This window comes from Salmo trutta, chromosome 6 (assembly GCF_901001165.1).
Source record: "Salmo trutta chromosome 6, fSalTru1.1, whole genome shotgun sequence".
Taxonomy (NCBI): Eukaryota; Metazoa; Chordata; class Actinopteri; order Salmoniformes; family Salmonidae; genus Salmo; species Salmo trutta.
The window spans coordinates 492,690-515,660 of record NC_042962.1 but is presented as its reverse complement, the minus strand read 5'-3'; the positions used below and the strand labels follow the sequence as shown (position 1 = coordinate 515,660).

The 22,971-nt window shown below is 44.8% G+C and overlaps 1 protein-coding gene across 1 annotated transcript in view; it reads right to left on the bottom strand.

Moving 5' to 3' along the window:
* Positions 1 to 10,098: 10,098 nt before the first annotated feature.
* si:ch211-161h7.4 (calponin homology domain-containing protein DDB_G0272472) overlaps positions 10,099 to 22,971 on the bottom strand; it is a 33,851-nt gene continuing 20,978 nt past the window's right edge. Inside the window, exons 9-16 of the mRNA XM_029755063.1 lie at positions 21,734 to 22,425; positions 19,672 to 20,334; positions 18,725 to 19,517; positions 17,710 to 17,780; positions 15,331 to 15,519; positions 15,097 to 15,257; positions 11,029 to 11,119; positions 10,099 to 10,616 (exon numbers count right to left, since the gene is read on the bottom strand). Coding sequence (XP_029610923.1) covers positions 10,534 to 10,616; positions 11,029 to 11,119; positions 15,097 to 15,257; positions 15,331 to 15,519; positions 17,710 to 17,780; positions 18,725 to 19,517; positions 19,672 to 20,334; positions 21,734 to 22,425 — 2,743 coding nt within the window. The 3' untranslated portion in view covers positions 10,099 to 10,533. The remainder of the gene's footprint in view (positions 10,617 to 11,028; positions 11,120 to 15,096; positions 15,258 to 15,330; positions 15,520 to 17,709; positions 17,781 to 18,724; positions 19,518 to 19,671; positions 20,335 to 21,733; positions 22,426 to 22,971) is intronic.

Here is a 22,971-nt window from a genome sequence, read left to right as displayed (position 1 = left end):
AGCTACTTTCTACCACTCTAAATTCCAAGCATCTGCCTCTAACCCTAGGAAGCTCTTTGCTACCTTCTCCTCTCTCCTGAATCCTCCTCCTCCCTCTCTGCGGATGACTTCGTCACCCATTTTGAAAAGGTTGACGATATCCGGTCCTCGTTTGCTAAGTCAAACGACACCGCTGGTCCTGCTCACACTGCCCTACCCTGTGCTTTGACCTCTTTCTCCCCTCTCTCTCCAGATGAAATCTCGCGTCTTGTGACGGCCGGCCGCCCAACAACCTGCCCACTTGACCCTATCCCCTCTTCTCCAGACCATTTCCGGAGACCTTCTCCCCTACCTCACCTCGCTCATCAACTCATCCTTGACCGCTGGCTACGTCCCTTCCGTCTTCAAGAGAGCGAGAGTTGCACCCCTTCTGAAAAAACCTACACTCGATCCCTCCGATGTCAACTACAGACCAGTATCCCTTTTTTCTTTTCTCTCAAACTCTTGAACGTGCCGTCCTTGGCCAGCTCTCCTGCTATCTCTCTCAGAATGACCTTCTTGATCCTAATCAGTCAGGTTTCAAGACTTGGCATTCAACTGAGACTGCTCTTCTGTGTCACGGAGGCTCTCCGCACTGCTAAAGCTAACTCTCTCTCCTCTGCTCTCATCCTTCTAGACCTATCTGCTGCCTTTGATACTGTGAACCATCAGATCCTCCTCTCCACCCTCTCCGAGTTGGGCATCTCCGGCACGGCCCTCGCTTGGATTGCGTCCTACCTGACAGGTCGCTCCTACCAGGTGGCGTGGCGAGAATCTGTCTCCGCACCACGCGCTCTCACCACTGGTGTCCCCCAGGGCTCAGTTCTAGGCCCTCTCCTATTCTCGCTATATACCAAGTCACTTGGCTCTGTCATATCCTCACATGGTCTCTCCTATCATTGCTATGCAGACAACACACAATGAATCTTCTCCTTTCCCCCTTCTGATAACCAGGCGGCGAATCGCATCTCTGCATGTCTGGCAGACATATCAGTGTGGATGACGGATCACCACCTCAAGCTGAACCTCAGCAAGACGGAGCTGCTCTTCCTCCCGGGGAAGGACTGCCCGTTCCATGATCTCGCCATCACGGTTGACAACTCCCTTGTGTCCTCCTCCCAGAGTGCTAAGAACCTTGGCGTGATCCTGGACAACACCCTGTCGTTCTCCACTAACATCAAGGCGGTGACCCGATCCTGTAGGCTCATGCTCTACAACATTCGCAGAGTACGACCCTGCCTCACACAGGAAGCGGCGCAGGTCCTAATCCAGGCACCTGTCATCTCCCGTCTGGACTACTGCAACTCGCTGTTGGCTGGGCTCCCTGCCTGTGCCATTAAACCCCTACAACTCATCCAGAACGCCGCAGCCCGTCCGGTGTTCAACCTTCCCAAGTTCTCTCACGTCACCCCGCTCCTCCGCTCTCTCCACTGGCTTCCAGTTGAAGCTCTCATCCGCTACAAGACCATGCTGCTTGCCTACGGAGCTGTGAGGGGAACGGCACCTCCGTACCTTCAGGCTCTGATCAGGCCCTAAACCCAAACAAGGGCACTGTGTTCATCCACCTCTGGCCTGCTCGCCTCCCTACCTCTGAGGAAGCACAGTTCCCGCTCAGCCCAGTCAAAACTGTTCGCTGCTCTGGCACCCCAATGGTGGAACAAGCTCCCTCACGACGCCAGGACAGCGGAGTCAATCACCACCTTCCGGAGACACCTGAAACCCCACCTCTTTAAGGAATACCTGGGATAGGATAAAGTAATCCTTCTAAACCCCCCCCCCCTTAAAAGATTTAGATGCACTATTGTAAAGTGGTTGTTCCACTGGATATCATAAGGTGAATGCACCAATTTGTAAGTCGCTCTGGATAAGAGCGTCTGCTAAATGACTTATATGCAAACATTTACATTTACATTTATCAAAACAAATTAACATAAAGGGGTGGAACAGGGCTGCAACAACCAATAACCTGCTCTGTCTAGGCCTACCTGCACTCACTTCTGCGGTCTAGACTGTTTCCTTAATTACTGTTGTTGTCACGTTCTGTTGCATAATTCAACAAGTGTGTCAATAGCAGGATACCCTCAGATTAAAAATCTACACATTTGGCTCTAGATTACACCTACCCATACATACTTTACATTGTTTGCAATCTTAATTCTCTCAAATTTTGTGCACAAATTTGTTTACATCCCTGTTAGTGAGCATTTCTCCTTTGACAAGATAATCCATCCACTTGACAGGTGTGGCATATCAAGAAGATGATTAAATAGCATGGTCATTACACAGGTGCACCATGTGCAGTTTTGTCACACAACACAATTTCCACAGATGTCTCAAGTTTTTGAGGGAGCGTGCAATTGGCATGCTGACTGTAGGAATGTCCACCAGAGCTGTTGCCAGAGAATTGAATGTTAATTTCTCTACAATAAGCCGCCTCCAAAATCAATTTAGAGAACTTGGCAGTACATCCAAATGGGCTCACAGCCACAGACCACGTGTATGCCGATTTGCTGATGTCAACGTTGAGAACAGAGTGCCTCATGGTGGCGATGAGGTTATGGTATGGGTAGGCATTAGCTACAGACAACAAATACAATTGCATTTTATCGATGGCAGCTTGAACACAAAAATACCGTGAGGAGATCCTGAGGCCCAGTGTGAGAACCAGTGTGAGGCCCATGTTTTTTAAGGTATCTGTATTCCCAGTCATGTGAAATCCATAGATTAGGGCCTAATGAATTTATTTCAATGAACTCTTTTCCTTATATGAACTGTAACTCTATAAAATCTTTTAAATTGTTGCATGTTGTGTTTATATTTTTGTTCAGTATAATTTGTAAACATTTCAACTGTATTAAATGATTACCATTTAAATTCCACAAAATATGAAGACCCATCAAAATGAAGTTGTCTTAGACCACTGCGCCTCTCGGGAGGCCCTAAGCTAGAGGTGTTACTACAGACCCGGGTTCGATCCCGGGCTGTATCGCAACCGGCTGTGATCGGGAGTCCCATAGGGCGCCGCACAATTGGCCCAGCGTCTCCCGGGTTAGGGGAGGGTTTTGCTGATGACTCCTTGTGGCGGGCTGGGCGCCTGCAGGCTTACCTCGGTCATTAGTTGAATGGTGTTTTCTCCGACACATTGGTGCGGCAGGCTTCTGTTTTAAGCGGGCAGGTGTTAAGAAGAGTGGTTTGGTGGGTCATGTTTCGGAGGGCGCATGACTCAACTTTCACCTCCCGAGCCCATTGGAGAGTTGCAGCGATGAGACAAGATCGAAATTGGGGAGAAAAGGGGGTAAATAAAATGACAAATGATCTTTCTTCTCTGTCTTGTGATGTAAGTGTCGAGACGATGTGTTAAATCCCAGACGACGCTTTAACGTTCTTATAGAATGAGGCACAAGCAAGAGTGTGAAAAATTCGCAGGAGTAAAATAAAAGCAAGTGGATTTTGCACCCCCAAACACAGGAAATAGATGGACCATTACTACTGTAGAAACTACCACTACTATAACCAGTCACTTCCACTACTAAACTCAGCAAAAAAATAAACGTCCCTTTTTCAGGACCCTGCCTTTCAAAAGATAATTTCACAGATCTTCATTGTAAAGGGTTTAAACACTGTTTCCCATGCTTGTTCAATGAACCATAAACAATTAATGAACATGCACCTGTGGAACAGTCATTTAGACACTAACAGCTTACAGACGGTAGGCAATTAAGGTCACAGTGATAAAAATTTAGGACACTATAGAGGCCTTTCTACTGACTCTGAAAAACACCAAAAGAAAGATGCCCAGGGTCCCTGCTCATGTGCGTGAACGTGTCTTAGGCATGCTGCATGGAGGCATAAGGACTGCAGATATGGCCAGGGCAATAAATTGCCATGTCCGTACTGTGAGACACCTAAGACAGCACTACAGGGAGACAGGACGGACAGCTGATCGTCCTCGCAGTGGCAGACCATGTGTAACAACACCTGCACAGGATCGGTACATCTGAACATCACACCTGCAGGACAGGTACAGGATGGCAACAACAACTGCCCGAGCTAGACCAGGAACGCACAATCCCTCCATCAGTGCTCAGACTGTCCAAAATAGGCTCTGAGAGGCTGGACTGAGGGCTTGTAGACCTGTTGTAAGGCAGGTCCTCATCAGAAATCACTGGCAACAACGTAGCCTATGGGCACAAACCCACCGTCGCTGGACCAGACAGGACTGGCAAAAAGTGCTCTTCAATGACGAGTCGTGGTTTTGTCTCACCAGGGGTGATGGTCGAATTTGCGTTTATCGACGAAGGAATGAGCGTTACACCGATGCCTGTACTCTGGAGCGGGATCGATTTGGAGGTGGAGGGTTCGTCATGGTCTGGGGCGGTGTGTCACAGCATCATCGGACTGAGCTTGTTGTCATTGCAGGCAATCTCAACGCTGTGCGTTACAGGGAAGACATCCTCCTCCCTCATGTGGTACCCTTCCTGCAGGCTCATCCTGACATGACCCTCCAACATGACAATGCAACCAGCCATACTGCTCATTCTGTGAGTAATTTCCAGCTAGACAGGAATGTCAGTGTTCTGCCATGGCCAGCGAAGAGCCCGGATCTCAATCCCATTGAGCACGTCTGGGACCTGTTGGATCGGAGGGTGAGGGCTAGGGCCATTCCCACCAGAAATGTCCGGGAACTTGCAGGTGCCTTGGTGGAAGAGTGGGGTAACATCTCACAGCAAGAACTGGCAAATCTGGTGCAGTCCATGAGGAGGAGATGCACTGCAGTACTTAATGCAGCTGGTGGCCACACCAGATACTGACTGTTACTTTTGATTTTGACCCCCCTTTGTTCAGGGACACATTATTCCATTTCTATTAGTCACATGTCTGTGGAACTTGTTGCATTTGTTGAATCTTGTTATGTTCATACAAATATTTACAAGTTAAGTTTGCCGAAAATAAACGCAGTTGACAGTGAGAACGTTTCTTTTTTTGCTGAGTTTTTAACCAGTCACTACCACTACTATAACCAGTCACTACCACTACTATAACCAGTCACTACCACTACTATAACCAGTCACTACCATTACTACTGCAGACACTACCACTACTATAACCAGTCACTACCACTACTATAACCAGTCACTACCATTACTACTGCAGACACTACCACTACTATAACTATAACCAGTCACTACCACTACTATAACCAGTCACTACCACTACTATAACCAGTCACTACCACTACTATAACCAGACACTACCACTACTATAACCAGACACTACCACTACTATAACCAGTCACTACCACTACTATAACCAGTCACTACCACTACTATAACCAGTCACTACCACTACTATAACCAGTCACTACCACTACTATAACCAGTCACTACCACTACTATAACCAGTCACTACCATTACCACTGTAGACACTACCATTACTATAACCAGTCACTACCACTACTATATCCAGTCACTACCACTACTATAACCAGTCACTACCATTACTACTGTTGACACTACCACTACCATAACCAGTCACTACTACTACTATAACCAGTCACTACCACTACTATAACTATAACCAGTCACTACCACTACTATAACCAGTCACTATCACTAATATAACCAGTCACTACCATTACTATAACTATAACCAGTCACTACCACTACTATAACCAGTCACTACCACTACTATAACCAGTCACTACCACTACTATAACCAGTCACTACCATTACTACTGCACACTACCATTACTATAACCAGTCACTACCACTACTATAACCAGTCACTACCACTACTATAACCAGTCACTACCACTACTATAACCAGTCACTACCACTACTATAACCAGACACTACCACTACTATAACCAGTCACTACCACTACTATAACCAGTCACTACCACTACTATAACCAGTCACTACCACTACTATAACCAGTCATTACCACTACTATAACCAGTCACTACCACTACTATAACCAGTCACTACCACTACTACTGTAGACACTACCACTACTACTGTAGACACTACCACTACTATAACCAGTCACTACCACTACTATAACCAGTCACTACCACTACTATAACCAGTCACTACCACTACTATAACCAGTCACTACCACTACTATAACCAGTCACTACCACTACTATAACCAGACACTACCACTACTATAACCAGTCACTACCACTACTATAACCAGTCACTACCACTACTATAACCAGTCACTACCACTACTATAACCAGTCACTACCACTCCTATAACCAGTCACTACCACTCCTATAACCAGTCACTACCACTCCTATAACCAGTCACTACCACTCCTATAACCAGTCACTACCACTCCTATAACCAGTCACTACCACTCCTATAACCAGTCACTACCACTACTATAACCAGTCACTACCACTACTATAACCAGTCACTACCACTACTATAACCAGACACTACCACTACTATAACCAGACACTACCACTACTATAACCAGTCACTACCACTACTATAACCAGTCACTACCATTACTACTGCAGACACTACCACTACTATAACCAGTCACTAACACTACTATAACCAGACACTACCACTACTATAACCAGTCACTACCATTACTACTGCAGACACTACCACTACTATAACTATAACCAGTCACTACCACTACAACCAGTCACTACCACTACTACTGTAGACACTACCACTACTATAACCAGTCACTACCACTACTACTGTAGACACTACCACTACTATAACCAGTCACTACCACTGCTACTGTAGACACTACCATTACTATAACCAGTCACTACCATTAGTACTGAAGACACTACCACTACTATAACCAGTCACTACCATTAGTACTGAAGACACTAACATAACCAGTCACTAACCCTAACCCAAGCATTGCTGTGATACCTTCTCTGGGACATCATGTCAATTCAACACGGTTATATACTGCCCCCTAGTGGTCAATTCAACAAGGTTATATACTGCCCCCTCGTGGTCAATTCAGCAAGGTTATATACTGCCCCCTTTAGTTTGACTATTTTCTACATTGTAGAATAATAGGACAGACATCAAAACTATGAAATAACACATATGGAATCATTAAGCAACCAAAAAAGTGTTAAACAAATCAAAAGATATTTTATATTTGAGATTTTTCAAATAGCCACCCTTTGCCTTGATGACAGCTTCGCACACGCTTGGTGTTCTCTCAACCAGCTTCAAGAGGTAGTCACCTGGAATGCATTTCAATTAACAGGTGGGTCTTGTTAAAAGTTAATTTGTGGAATTTAGTTTCTTCTTAATGCGTTTGAGCCAAACAGTTGTGTTGTGACAAGGTAGAGGGGGTATACAGAAGATAGCCCTATTTGGTAAAAGACAAGTCCATATTATGGGAAGAACATCTCAAATAAGCAAAGAGAAACAGTCCATCATTACTTTAAGACATGAAGGTCAGCCAATATGGAACATTTTAATTTCTTAGAACATTTCTTCAAGTTAAGTTGCAAAACCATCAAGTGCTTTGATGAAACTGGCTCTCATGAGGACCACCACAGGAATGGAAGACCCAGAGGGAACTCTGCTGCAGAGGATAAGTTAATTAGAGTTACCAGCCTCAGAAATTGCAGCTCAAATAAATGCTTCAGAGATCAAGTCACAGACACATCTCAACATCAAATGTTCAGAGGAGACTGAATCAGACCTTCATGGTCGAATTGCTGCAAAGAAACTACTAAAGGACTCCAATAAGAAGAAGAGACTTGCTTTGGCCATGAAACACAAGCAATGGACATTAGACCGGTGGAAATTTGTCCTTTGGTCTGGAGTCCAAATTGGAGATTTTTGGTTCCAACCGTCGTGTCTTTGTGAGACGCGGTGTGCGTGAATGGAAGATCTCAGCATGTGTATTTCCCACCGTGAAGCATGGAGGTGGTGTTATGGTGTGGGGGTGCTTTGCTGGTGACACTGTCTGATTTATTTAGAATTCAAGACACACTTAACCAGCATGTCTACCACAGCATTCTGCAGAGATAAACCATCCCATCAGGTTTGGGCTTAGTGGGATTATCATTTGTTTTTCAACAGGACAATGAATGACCCAACACACCTCCAGAAAGTGTAAGGGCTATTGGACCAAGGACAGTGATGATGTGCTGCATCAGATGACCTGGCCTCCACAATCCTCCGACCTCAACCCAATTGAGATGGTCTGAGATGAGTCGGACTGCAGATGGAAGGAAAAGCAGCCAACAAGTGCTCAGCATATGTGGGAACTCCTTCAAGACCGTTGGAAAAACATTCCAGGTGACGCTGGTTGAGAGAATGTGAAGAGTGTGCAAAGCTGTCAAGGCAAATGGTGGCTATTTAAAGAAGCTCAAATATAAAATATATTTTGATTTGTTTAACACTTTTTTGGTAACTACATGATTCCATGTGTTATTTCATAGTTTTGATGTCTTCACTATTATTCAACAATGAAGAAAATTGTACAAAAAATAAAGAAAAACACTTGAATGAGTAGGTGTTCTAAAACTTTTGACCGGTAGTGTAAATTGTCCCCTCCTGGTCAATTCAACAAGGTTATATACTGCCCCCTAGTATTCCGTGTCTTCCCTTACCTGGACATCACCTCAAATCAGAATGGTTATATACGTCCCCCTAGTAAAAATATTTGTATGAATATAAGATTTAACAACTGAGACATAAACTGAACAAGTTCCACAGACATGTGACTAACAGAAATTGAATAATGTGTCCCTGAACAAAGGGGGGGGGGTCAAAATCAAAAGTAACAGTCAGTATCTGGTGTGGCCACCAGCTGCATTAAGTACTGCAGTGCATCTCCTCCTCATGGACTGCACCAGATTTGCCAGTTCTTGCTGTGAGATGTTACCCCACTCTTCCACCAAAGGCACCTGCAAGTTCCCGGACATTTCTGGGGGGAATGGCCCTAGCCCTCACCCTCCGATCCAACAGGTCCCAGACGTGGTCAATGGGATTGAGAGCCGGGCTCTTCGCTGGCCATGGCAGAACACTGACATTCCTGTCTTGAAGGAAATCACTCACAGAACAAGCAGTATGGCTGGTGGCATTGTCATGCTGGAGGGTCATGTCAGGATGAGCCTGCAGGAGGAGGATGTCTTCCCTGTAACGCACAGCGTTGCGATTGCCTGCAATGACAACAAGCTCATCCCGATGATGCTGTGACACACCGCCCCAGACCACGACGGACCCTCCACCTCCAAATCGATCCCGCTCCAGAGTACTGGCCTCGGTGTAACGCTCATTCCTTCGATGATAAACGCGAATCCGACCATCACCCCTGGTGAGACAAAACCGCAACTCGTCAGTGAATAGCACTTTTTGCCAGTCCTGTCTGGTCCAGCGACGGTGGGTTTGGGCCCATAGGCGACGTTGTTGCCAGTAATCTCTGGTGAGGACCTGCCTTACAACAGGCCTACAAGCCCTCAGTCCAGCCTCTCTCAGCCTATTGCGGACAGTCTGAGCACTGATGGAGGGATTGTGCGTTCCTGGTGTAACTCGGACAGTTGTTGCCATCCTGTACGTCCCGCAGACGTGATGTTCGGATGTACCAATCCTGTGCAGGTGTTGCACGTGGTCTGCCACTGTGAGGGCGATCAGCTGTCCGTCCTGTCTCCCTGTAGCGCTGTCTTAGGCGTCTCACAGTACGGACATTGCAATTTATTGCCCTGGTCACATCTGCACACATGCCTCCTTGCAGCATGCCTAAGGCACATTCACGCAGATGAGGGACCCTGGGCATCTTTCTTTTGGTGTTTTTCAGAGTCAGTAGAAAGGCCTCTTTAGTGTCCTAAGTTTTCCTAACTGTGACCTTAATTGCCTACCGTCTGTAAGCTGTTAGAGTCTAAATGACCGTTCCACAGGTGCATGTTCATTAATTGTTTATGGTTCATTAAACAAGGATGGGAAACAGTGTTTAAACCCTTTACAATGAAGATCTGTGAAGATATTTGGATTTTTAGAAATTATCTTTGAAAGACAGGGTCCTGAAAAAGGGACGTTTCTTTTTTTGATGAGTTTAGTAGAATAAAGGTAACAGCCAGGACTGAATTACTTTTTATTATTACATACCATGTGTTTGCAACAGTTGACAGAAGATGAATAGTCCAATAAAAATACCCAGAAGCCTTTACAAGTTATTTCATTGGTCACATTAAATGTACACAGTTGGGGACACACTAGAAACCATAGAAACAAAAGTATTGCTATTTACAAATGTTACTGTGACAATAACAAGTACTTACAGCACAGCCCCCTGTACACTTTTAATCTTCGTAACTTTTCCATTTAAATCACTGGCTGGTCATTTCCTGTTAAGTCCTTGGGAATGACATTGAGGAGGGCCTCTCTAGCATGTCGTCTCTGCTGGTCTCAGTCACTCTTAAGTTGAGGTACCTGGTGGTCCTCTGTAAGGATCCTTCACCACTCTCACCTGTCACTATTGTACTTTACTGAGCCCCTGGCTGTGGTCCCAGGCCTCACTCTGAGCTCTCTGCCAGCATCCTGGTGAAGTGTAGAGCAGCAGGTTCCTGGGTCAGATTGTGGAGACTGTAGGCATGGCCTGTTGGACAACACAGGGAGGGGGTCAGAACACATGGCCTGTTGGACAACACAGGGAGGGGGTCAGAACACATGGCCTGTTGGACAACACAGGGAGGGGGCCAGAACACATGGCCTGTTGGACAACACAGGGAGGGGGTCAGAACACATGGCCTGTTGGACAACACAGGGAGGGGGTCAGAACACATGGCCTGTTGGACAACACAGGGACGGGGTCAAAACACATGGCCTGTTGGACAACACAGGGAGGGGGTCAGAACACATGGCCTGTTGGACAATACAGGGAGGGGGTCAGAACACATGGCCTGTTGGACAACACAGGGAGGGGGCCAAAACACATGGCCTGTTGGACAACACAGGGAGGGGGCCAGCAGGGGGCCAGCAGACATGGCCTGTCCTGGGTTAAAACTCACCACATGGGACCATGAAGGTCTGTCCTGGGTTATAATGGTTCTCTTTGCCATTGATGGTCACAGCTACACAACTGGTTAGGAGGTTATACACCTGGAATAACAATAGACAGCTGGTTAGGAGGTTATACACCTGGAACAACACCACCACACAGCTGGTTAGGAGGTTATACACCTGGAACAACAACACCCCCACCCAGCTGGTTAGGAGGTTATACATCTGGAACAACATCACCACACAGCTGGTTAGGAGGTTATACACCTGGAACAACACCACCACACAGCTGGTTAGGAGGTTATACACCTGGAACAACACCACCACACAGCTGGTTAGGAGGTTATACACCTGGAACAACACCACCACACAACTGGTTAGGAGGTTATATACCTGAACAAATTGATACCCTTGTATAGAGAAAATAACTGAGCCCTGAAGCAAGCTTTGAGGAAATGTGAAGGAAATGACGCTCCACCAAACTGGAGGTCTTCCAACTAGCTGGTAAAATGCTGTTTGATCATCCTACTTTTTTTATTGAGCAGAATAAAAACAATCCAAAATGTATTTTGATACTGTCGCAAAGCTAACTAAAAAGCAGCATTCCCCAAGGGAGGATGGCCTAGCAGTGATGTGATCATGATGATTAGAAAACAAATTATGGACTCTTTAATTATGCGCATTTCTGCAAAACTTTGTTGTCCTGAGTCTGGACAGAACAGAATTGCCAACAGGACCCTGGTACAACTAAACTACTGAAAGAGCTACTTCCTGTGCTTGGCCCTCCTGTGTGGAACATAATAAACGGCTCTCTATCCACCGGATATGTACCAAACTCACTAAAAGAGACAGTAATAAAGCCTCTCCTGAAAAAGCCAACCCTTGACCTGAAAAAAAAGAAACTATCAGCCTATATCGAATCCCTCTTGGGACAGTATACATGTTTGAAACCTGACCTATGTACATTACTTCAAATAATGAAGCATGTTTTACCTTGCTTTAAAGTAGCCTAGCCAAAATCCATCCAGAGAAACGTGGAGGCAATTATTTTATAAAGGCTTCCTCGTGCCATTAACAGCATTTCTCTCCTTTTCTATTGGTTTTCATATTATTTAAAAAGAGTGTTGTCTAGAAGGCAAAGGGACAATCCTTGTCATATTAGCAACCCATCCTAGTTGTTGCCATGCAGTTTCTAACTGAGATTTTCATCTCTGTCACACCATTAGGTACGCTGTTAAGACCAGTGTTTTCCCATAAATTGCATTTTGGCAAATGTTTGAAAAATGAGGTTATATCAGCTGGTTCATTACAGGAGTAATTCTATAATAGGCTATAGCCTTTTGACTGGAAGACAGGCTTGCTATTGTTGCATGTCTACATTAAGCTCTTAGTGAAACATTTCCATAACTTGTATGCATGCATACTGTTCGGCAAATCATTTTACTGTTAGTAAAAAAAAAAAATACATTTGTTGACCGGTTAATGAGGGTCGGTTAGCTAACATCTAGATTTGTATTATTATTTTTTAAGTAGCGAAATGTGCATCCCTGTTTCAAATGGGCGATTCACTACATAAATCTAGATTTTTTTTTAAATTTCTCTCTGAATAAGCTTTGTTGCACAATTAGAAGGTCTAAAGACGGCATGTCAAATTATACCCAGGCTAAATATAAGCCTTCCACAACCATAAGACCCACTAATCATTACATTATTCTATCAAAACCTTTATTTCGCTATAATCACTATTCTGGCTTTCAAAATTCAATTGTGTTACAAATTTAACTAGAACAATGCACATCCACTAATAATGACAAACATCTTGTAGCAGGAATTATAGAAAATTAACACAGGTCTCATAATGCAATTTTTGAAAATGGTGCCGAAAGAGGGGGCTGCCTCGCTTCTTGCTCTTAGGAAACTTTGCATTATAAAAAAAAATTATAATGTATTATTTCTTAAAAATGTTCTTACAATGTTAGCCCAGAATTATTACATACAAACGGGAAGAACTATTGGATATCAGAGCGGCGGTAACTCATCAGCACTAGAAGCTTTACGACCAGGAATACGACCAGGAAGCAGATCCATCACGACCAGGAAGCAGATCCTTTGTTTGCACCCCCCCAGGGCAATTGAACTGATTCCAGAAGCCGCCCCAAAACAACGCCGGTGAAGGAGAGGTTCTCTGAGTGGTATTCTAGTCCGATTTAGGAGGCTCGCCCACCACCACCACCACCGCTTCCGAGTATATTACTCGCTAATGTTCAGTCTCTGGATAATAAAATTGACGAGCTCAGGGTGCGGGTCTATTTCCAAAGAGACATCAGTGATTGTAACATACTCTGCTACACGGAAACATGGCTCTCTCAGGATATACTGTCCGAATCGGTCCAGCCAGCTAGATTCTCAGTTCATTACACAGACATGAATAAATATCTCTGTGAAGAAGTGCGGGGTGTATGTTTCATGATTAATGACTCATGGTGTAATTGTGATAACATACAGAAACTCAAGTCCTTTTGTTCAGAACGACAGATTTTTACCTTGTCAGCTCGGGGATTCAATCCAACGCTCTAACCACCTGCCTTACATTGCACTCCACGAGGAGCCTGCCTGTTACGCGAATGCAGTAAGAAGCCAAGGTAAATTGCTAGCTGGCATTAAACTTATCTTATAAAAACAATCAATCAATCAATCATAATCACTAGTTAACTACACATGGTTGATGATATTACTAGTTTATCTAGCCTAGCTCCAACCATAAACATCAATGCCTTTCTTAAAATCAATACACAAGTATATATTTTTAAACCTGCATATTTAGTTAATATTGCCTGCTAACATGAATTTCTTTTAACTAGGGAAAATGTGTCACTTCTCTTGCAAACAGAGTCAGGGTATATGCAGCAGTTTGGGCCACCTGGCTCGTTGCGAACTGTGAAGACTATTTCTTCCTAACAAAGACAGCCGACTTCGCCAAACAGGGGATGATTTAACAAAAGCGCATTTGCGAAAAAAGCACAATCGTTGCACGACTGTACCTAACCATAAACATCAATGCCTTTCTTAAAATCAATACACAGAAGTATATATTTTTAAACCTGCATATTTAGCTAAAAAGAAATCCAGGTTAGCAGGCAATATTAACCAGGTGAAATTGTGTCATTTTGCGTTCATTGCACACAGAGTCAGGGTATATGCAACATTTTAGGCCGCCTGGCTCGTTGCGAACTAATTTGCCAGATTTTACGTTATTATGACATAATATTGAAGGTTGTGCAATGTAACAGGAATATTTTGACTTAGGGATGCCACCCGTTAGATAAAATACGGAACGGTTCCGTATTTCACTGAAAGAATAAACGTTTTGCTTTCGAGATGATAGTTTCCGGATTCGACCATATTAATGACCAAAGGCTAGTATTTCTGTGTGTTATTATGTTATAATTAAGTCTATGATTTGATAGAGCAGTATGACTGAGCGATGGTAGGCACCAGCAGGCTCGTAAGCATTCATTCAAAACAGCACTTTTGTGCGTTTTGCCAGCAGCCCTTCGCAATGCATTGCGCTGTTGATGACTTCAAGCCTGTCAACTCCCGAGATTAGGCTGGTGTAACTGATGTGAAACGGCTAGCCTTTGAGATTATTTGGAACACCGACTGCGAGCCAGGCCTAATCGCCAAACATCAGTGCTGTTGGTAATGTAGTGTATCTGACGTCACACTGAACTCTGATATTGTCTTTGTGGAACGCGTAGGGGTGTATTCTGTGCTCAGTCAATGACTTCGATGTGAAAAACAGAAAACAGACCCCAACCGCCTTCCAAGCTCAAATCGTTCTTTCTTCGGATCTACACGATTCACGTGGATGGCCTATTTACAAATCAAAATGGCGAATATCGCAGAAAAGCGACAAGTTTGCATCCCTGATGGTTTTAGGGATCAAGGGTTAAAGGTTACTCACAGTGCTAGTGCTGTTGTCGACCAGTAGAGGGTTAGGGGTTAAAGGTCAGGGTTACTCACAGTGGTAGCGCTGTGGTCCACCAGCAGAGGGTTAAAAGGTCAGGGTTACTCACAGTGGTAGCGCTGTGGTCCACCAGCAGAGGTTTCTTCATGTAGGAGCCCAGCAAGATCTTTCCATTAGAGAAGGTTTCAGCCAGCAGGTCCATCTTGTAACCAAGAGCTCTGTCTCGATACGAGAACCACTGGAAATGATCTGGACTGATCTGGCCTCCCTCTGATAACACAACACAGGACAACATCACACTACTGTTGACCTATTGCCCCATCTCTGTCCTGTGTGTACGTACGTTTCCCAGTGGCAGGCCAGAGCAAAGCCATCCAGTCTGTGAGGTTGGCCTTGTCCTCCAGCTGCAGTGTGATGGCTCTGAGAGGAGGAGCACAGAGCTCAGTCACAGCCTCAGGGTCCGACAGCCCGATGCCACGAGGGACAGACGGATGGACAGACGGATGGGGCGTCAATCTGAATGACTGGACACCTGTCATGAAGAGGTCAGGGTTAAAGGTCAGTGGAATAATAAGAAAGTAGTATATCAATAAAGGGATTGTAAAGTTTCTGGGTTGGCTCTGCAGTCGTCTTGGAAACAGGTCTGTCCAACACATCTGTGCCTTCAGAAAGTATTCACAACCCTTGACTTTTTCCACATTTTGTTGTTACAGCCTGAATTTAAAATGAATTAAATATAGATTTTTTTTTTGTGTCACTGGCCTACACACATAACGTCAAAGTGGAACTATGTTTTTAGAACATTTTACAAATAAATTAAAAATGAAAAGCTGAAATGTCTTGAGTCAATACGTATTCAACCCCTTTGTTATGGCAAGCCTAAATAAGTTCAGGAGTAACAACTTGCTAAATGAGCCACATAAGTTGCATGGATTGACTGTGTGACGTAATAGTGTTTAACATGATTTAACATGATACCCCCCACATAACCATGAGGCCAACGGTTAAGTTAGAGTTGAATGGCTGTGATAGGAGAAAACAGGATGAATCAACAATATTGTAGTAACTCCACAATACTAACCTAAATGACAGAGTGAAAAGAAGGAAGCCTGTACAGAATAACAAATATTCCAAAACATGCATCCTATTTGCAACAAGGCACTAAAGCAAAACTGCAAAAAGATCTGGTAAAGCAATTTACATTTTGTCCTGAATACAAAGTGTTGTGTTATGTTTGGGGCAAATCCAATACATTACAGAGTACCACACTCCATATGTTCAAGCATAGTGGTGGCTGCATCATGTTATGGGTATGCTTGTAATCGTTAAGGACTAGTGAGTTTTTCAGGATGAAAAAAAAAACAGAATGGCACAAAGCACAGGCAACATCCTATAGGAAATCCTGGTTCAGTCTGCCTTCCACCAGACACAGTGGTGAATTCACCTTTCAGCAGGACAAAACACAAGGCCAAATATACACTGGAGTTGCTTACCAAGAAGACAGTGAATGTTCCTGAGTGGCCGAGTTACAGTATTGACTTAAATCTACTTGTAAATCTATTGCAAGACCTGAAAATGGTTGTCTAGCAATGATCAACAACCAATTTGACAGAGCTTGAAAAGATAAATGGGCAAATGTTGCACAATCCAGGTGTGCAAAGCTTTTAGAGGCATACCAAGGAAGACTCACAGCTGTAATATCAGCCGAAGGTGCTTATACAAACTATTGACTCAGAGGTGTGAATGCAGTTGTAAATTATATATTTCTGCATTACATTTTCAATAAATTAGCAAACATTTGGAAAAACATATTTTCACTGTCATTATGGAGTACTGCGGGTAGATGGGTGACATTTTGATTTGGATCTGTTTTGAATTCAGGCAGAAACACAACAAAATAAGTCGAGGGGTATGAATACTTCCTGAAGGCCCTGTAGTTTAAATGTCTAATATCAAACGTCACTAAAAGTGCATTTAAAATCCCAACACACTTTAAATTAAAACTATAAAATGCAAAAGTCAAAGCAAACAGAAATCCGTAAAATAGAAGCAATACAAGCTCTATAGGACACCCCAGGTTAGGACAACAACCAGCTCTATAGGACACACTAGGATAGGACAACAACCAGCTCCATAGGACACACTAGGATAGGACAACAACCAGCTCCATAGGACACACTAGGATAGGACAACCACCAGCTCTATAGGACACACTAGGATAGGACAACCACCAGCTCTATAGGACACACTAGGATAGGACAACAACCAGCTCTATAGGACACACTAGGATAGGACAACAACCAGCTCTATAGGACACACTAGGATAGGACAACAACCAGCTCTATAGGACACACTAGGATAGGACAACAACCAGCTCTATAGGACACACTAGGATAGGACAACAACCAGCTCTATAGGACACACTAGGATAGGACAACAACCAGCTCTATAGGACACACTAGGATAGGACAACAACCAGCTCTATAGGACACATTAGGATAGGACAACAACCAGCTCTATAGGACACACTAGGATAGGACAACAACCAGCTCTATAGGACACACTAGGATAGGACAACAACCAGCTCTATAGGACACACTAGGATAGGACAACAACCAGCTCTATAGGACACACTAGGATAGGACAACAACCAGCTCTATAGGACACACTAGGATAGGACAACCAGCTCTATAGGACACCAGGCACAAGGCTCCGTACTTACAGATGTCGTCAGTCTCTTCATAATCCTCCAGTTCAATCATGGAAGACGGTCCGCTTTTGAAACCTTTTAACCTGTTGACAAAAAGGAAATGATGTCCTGACAGTGTCATGATGGACAACAGTCCCTCAAAACTTTGTTTAGAAGAGAAGCAACAGTCAGAAATACACATATATATATATATATATAGTGTATTTCTGACTATATATATATATATATATATATATACACACACACAGCAGTATGTGGAAACCCCTTCAAATTAGTAGAATTGGCTATTTCAGCCACACCTGTTGCGCACAAGTGTATAAAATTGGACTCTGCCATTGGACTCTGGAGCAGCGGAAACGTGCTCTCTGGAGTGATGAATCACGCTTCACCATCTGGCAGTCCGACGGACGAATCTGTGTTTGGCGGATGCCAGGAGAATGCTACCTGTCCCAAAGCACAGTGCCAACTGTAAGGTTTGGTGGGGGAGGAATAATGGTCTGGGGCTGTTTTTCATGGTTCGGGCCCCTTAGTTCCAGTGAAGGGAAATTTTAACGCTACAGCATACAATGACATTGTAGACGATTCTGTGCTTCCAACTTTGTGGCAACAGTTTTGGAGAAGGCCCTTTCCTGTTTCAGCATGACAACGCCCCCGTGCACAAAGCGATGTCCTGGGGCGGCAGGTAGCCTAGTGGTTAGAGTGTTGGACTTGTAACAAAGGTTGCAAGATCGAATCCCCGAGCTGACATGGTAAAAGTCTGTCGTTCTGCCCCTGAACAAGGCAGTGGCAGACTTCGGGGAGGAAATCGCTATTCCCTAGAGCGCCTGAGGAGCAGTCAGCCCAGAGCCCCAGCACTGTTCCTAGGCTGTCATTGTAAAATAAGAATTTGTTCTTAACTGACTTGCCTAATTAAATAAAGGTCAAATACAATTTAAACAAAATAAAAAAACAGTGTTTAGAAACAACAGTCAGAAGTAAATGTTTAGAAGCAACAATCAGAAGTAATAGTATTTGGGAGTGTACTTACGTGTTGTCTGAGAGTCGGTTGTTGCTTTGGGAGAAGTCTCGGCGTATGGTCTTTATCCCCAGCTGTCCAACAGGCTCTATGCAGACAGTACTGGCACTCAGACCCACAGGGCTGGAGCTCCTGTCACTGGTGTCCTGGGAGGGGTCATTAGCTGGACCAGAGCTGAGGCCAGTGCTGGGGCTCTGGGCTGACTGCTCCTCAGGCGCTCTAGGGAATAGCGATTTCCTCCCCGAAGTCTGCCACGAGCTGCTTCTGACCGTGGCCACCGGGAGCGCTCCTTTGCCCGAGGAGAAGATGGCACCAAAGGTGGCCAGAGAGCGCTTGACCGTCTTGGGAGTGGAGAGGTCCTTCCTCTTCAGCAGAGTCCGAATTCCTCCAGGTCGAGTTGAGGAGGCTGTGTTGCCATTCTGAGGGGGTCCAAGGAACTTACTTCTCTCCACCTTGCGAGTTTTTGGGTTAGGCTTTAGTTGAGGGGGTGAAGACTTTTTGGGGTAAGGCTGGGGTTGTTGAGGGGGTGAAGAGGTGCTGTCAGCGTTCTCTGGGGGGTTGTTGGTGACCCACCAGTTCCCTGGAGCTTTCCTCCTCCTGCTGCGTTTCTCTGGAGCCTCCCTGGCCTGACGCCACTGCCTGCTGGGGGTAACGGTAGTGGGGTAGGCATCACTCCTGCTGGGGGTAACGGTAGTGGGGTAGGCATCACTCCTGCTGGGGATAACGGTAGCAGAGTGGGGGGTAATGTCACTCTGGGGTTTACACTTGGGAGTGCGGGTATAGATCCAGTCAAACACCTTCTCACCTGAGAAGAGACAAGCAGAACACAAAATCACCACATATTTAAATAACAGCTATTTGAGATGACAGAGTATATCTTTTGTATTTTACTAAGTTTGATTTATGAGTGAGCTATATCCACTTGAAGGAAAATGGATGGCGTTAGTATGAAGCCTTACTTGGAGTGAGTGTATGCTGTCTGAGAGGGCTGGGCATGGGACTGAGCTCCTCCTGCTGCTGCTGCTGCTGCTCCTCCTGCTGCTCCTCCTCCTCCTGCTGCTGCTGCTCCTCCTCCTGCTGCTGCTGCTCCTCCTCCTGCTGCTGCTGCTCATCCTCCGCTGTAGAGGCCTCAGCCTCCTCTTCTCTCTGACCTTCAGGCCTCGCTGGCTCCTCTCTACTGGTCATCTTCTGCTTCTTAGTTCTGCCCCTCTTGGGCTTCTCGGCTTTATGCTCTGCAGTCTGATTGGACCAGGGTTTATTCTCTGTGGTCTGATTGGACGAGGGTTTCTTCTTTGCATTCTGATTAAACAAGGGTCTTGATGTCCCCTCCTCTTGCCCTGACTCCACAGAGGAATATCTTGCTGGTTTTGTTTTTGTTTTCTTGTTATTGTGTTTGGACTTGTTGGCTGTGTGTGTGTTATCTGTCTCTGTGACATGTGTGTTGACAGGTCGGGTGAGCCACCAGGGACCAGGCTGAATCCTCTTCCTCTTCACTGCTAACTGGGTTAGCTGGCCGGCCTGGGAGGAGTCAGCCTCACATGTAGGGGAGGGGCCGACCTCCTTGGCCTGACGATTGGCTGGAACCTTGACTCGTGTCTGTCCTGTCGGTGCCAACGGTAGGACTGTGGAGGAAAGACAACATCTAGCCTAGATTTTTATGTGCACTACATTTTTCCATTGATTGTTTTGTGAATGTTTTTATTTTGTTGTTTTTATTGTTGAGAGCAAAACATACAGTCGAACTCAGAAGTTTACATACACCTTAGCCAAATACATTTAAACACAGTTTTTCACAATTCCTGACATTTAATCCTAGTAAAAATGCCCTGTTTTAGGTCAGTTAGGATCACCACTTTACTTTAAGAATGTGAAATGTCAGAATAATAGTAGAAAATGATTTATTTCAGCTTTTATTTCTTTCATCACATTCCCAGTGGGTCAGAAGTTTACATACACACAATTAGTATTTGGTAGCATTGCCTTTAAATTGTTTAACCTGGGTCAAATGTTTCGGGTAGCCTTCCACAAGCTTTCCACAATAAGTTGGGTGAATTTTGGCCCATTCCTCCTGACAGAGCTGGTGTAACTGAGTCAGGTTTGTAGGCCTCCTTGCTCGCACACACTTTTTCAGTTCTGCCCAATCTATAGGATTGAGGTCAGGACTTTGTGATGGCCACTCCAATACCTTGACTTTGTTGTCCTTAAGCCATTTTGACACAACTTCGGAAGTATGCTTGGGGGTCATTGTCCATTGGAAGACCCATTTGTGACCAAGCTTTAACTTCCTGACTGATGTCTTGAGATGTAGCTTCAATATATCCACCTAATTTTCCTCCCTCATGATGCCATCTATTTTGTGAAGTGCACCAGTCCCTCCTGCAGCAAAGCACCCTCACAACATGATGCTGCCACCCCCGTGCTTCACGGTTGGGATGGTGTTCTTCGGCTTGCAAGCCTCTCCATTTTTCCTCCAAACATAACGATGGTCATTATGGCCAAACAGTTCAATTTTTGTTTCATCAGACCAGAGGACATTTCTTCAAAAAGTACCATCTTTGTCCCCATGTACAGTTGCAAACCGTAGTCTGGCCTTGAAATACATCACCAAGTACACCTCCAATTGACTCAAATTATGTCAATTAGCCTATCAGAAGCTTCTAAAGCCATGACATAATTTTCTGGAATTTTCCGAGCTGTAAAGCCACAGTCAACTTAGTGTATGTAAACTTCTGACCCACTGGAATTGTGATACAGTGAATTATAAGTGAAATAATATGTCTTAACAATTGTTGTAAAAATTACTTGTATCATGCACAACCGACGAACCAATTTGCCAAAACTATAGTTTGTTAACAAGAAATTTGTGGAGTGGTTGAAAAACAAGTTTTAATGACTCCAACCTAAGTGTATGTAAACTTCCCACTTCAACTGTATTCATATACCTAAAAATGGCATGATAACATTAACTTGTGATGAACATTGTAGTCAAAGAAATCATTGTGATGTGTGATGTCATCTTACCTGGTGAAACACCCTGGTCTGCAGCAGCTTCACTCTCCTCCTCCATGCTGACGGGCTCCTCCCCAGCTCCAGCGGACAGTCTCCTGGTCTTCCCAGACTGCCGGCCTCGTCCTCGGCTCGTCTTGGGGTTCACCTTGTCACCTTGGATACCAGCTTGGAATTTAGATATTCTGGGAACTTTCTTTTCTGTTTTGGTGCGGGCTTTTGATTGGCTGGGTTTAGACTTAGCCCCTCCTCCTGGTTCCAGGTAACCTGCTGTCGTTGGTTCAGATAACGGGTTGTTGACTTTCTTCTTCTGGTCTTGTTCTATGTGGTCTGCCTCGACAGGCCCATCACCCTGGGGACTAGAGTCCCTCTCCTTCCTGGCTGTAGACTTGGTGAGGACAGGTATGAGGGAGGAGCCTCCAATAGCATTCTTCTCTTTAGTTTTCACTTCAGCTGTCCCTCCTGATCTCAGCTTGGCTGTATCCTTCTCTGATTGGCTGGCCTTGGTGAGTGTGTCAGCTGAGGCGTCATTACTGCTGTGTGATTGGTCCTTCTGCTGCGGTCGAGGTGTGGCTGTGGTCCTGTTGGGGTCAGTCTTCCTGCGAAGGGAGAACCAGGAAGGACCATCGTCCTCCAGGATCAGGAAGTCATCCTCCAGATCGGTGAGAGGAGCTTCTCTCACTGGAGATGCCAGGGCTTTCCTAGGGCTGAACAGAAAACACAGCATTAACCCTTTCCTAGGGCTGAACAGAAACACAGCATTAACCCTTTCCTAGGGCTGAACAGAAAACACAGCATTAACCCTTTCCTAGGGCTGAACACAGCATTAACCCTTTCCTAGGGCTGAACACAGCATTAACCCTTTCCTAGGGCTGAACACAGCATTAACCCTTTCCTAGGGCTGAACTTGTGAGAAGGTGGGATGGTCCGTGGACATTTAAGGGACGGGTATGACGAGTGTGTTTCATTTGGTGACCTCAGAGGACAGGAAACACACATGACTATATCTCTGAATAATTACATTTCTCATATTAATGGGTTTTGCATCTAATTCTTGTAATAAAATTAATGAGTAAAGATTAAACTATTTGTGAAATGATGTAATATGATGTTAAATCTTTAATTTGAAAGAATTGTATTCCCTTTAAAGTTTAACTAAGTCATTGGCCACGCCTCCGTGAACACAGACATGATCTGGTGTCATGAAACCCGTTCCTACTGTTATGAATAAAAACCCCTCCTGAGGAAATCCT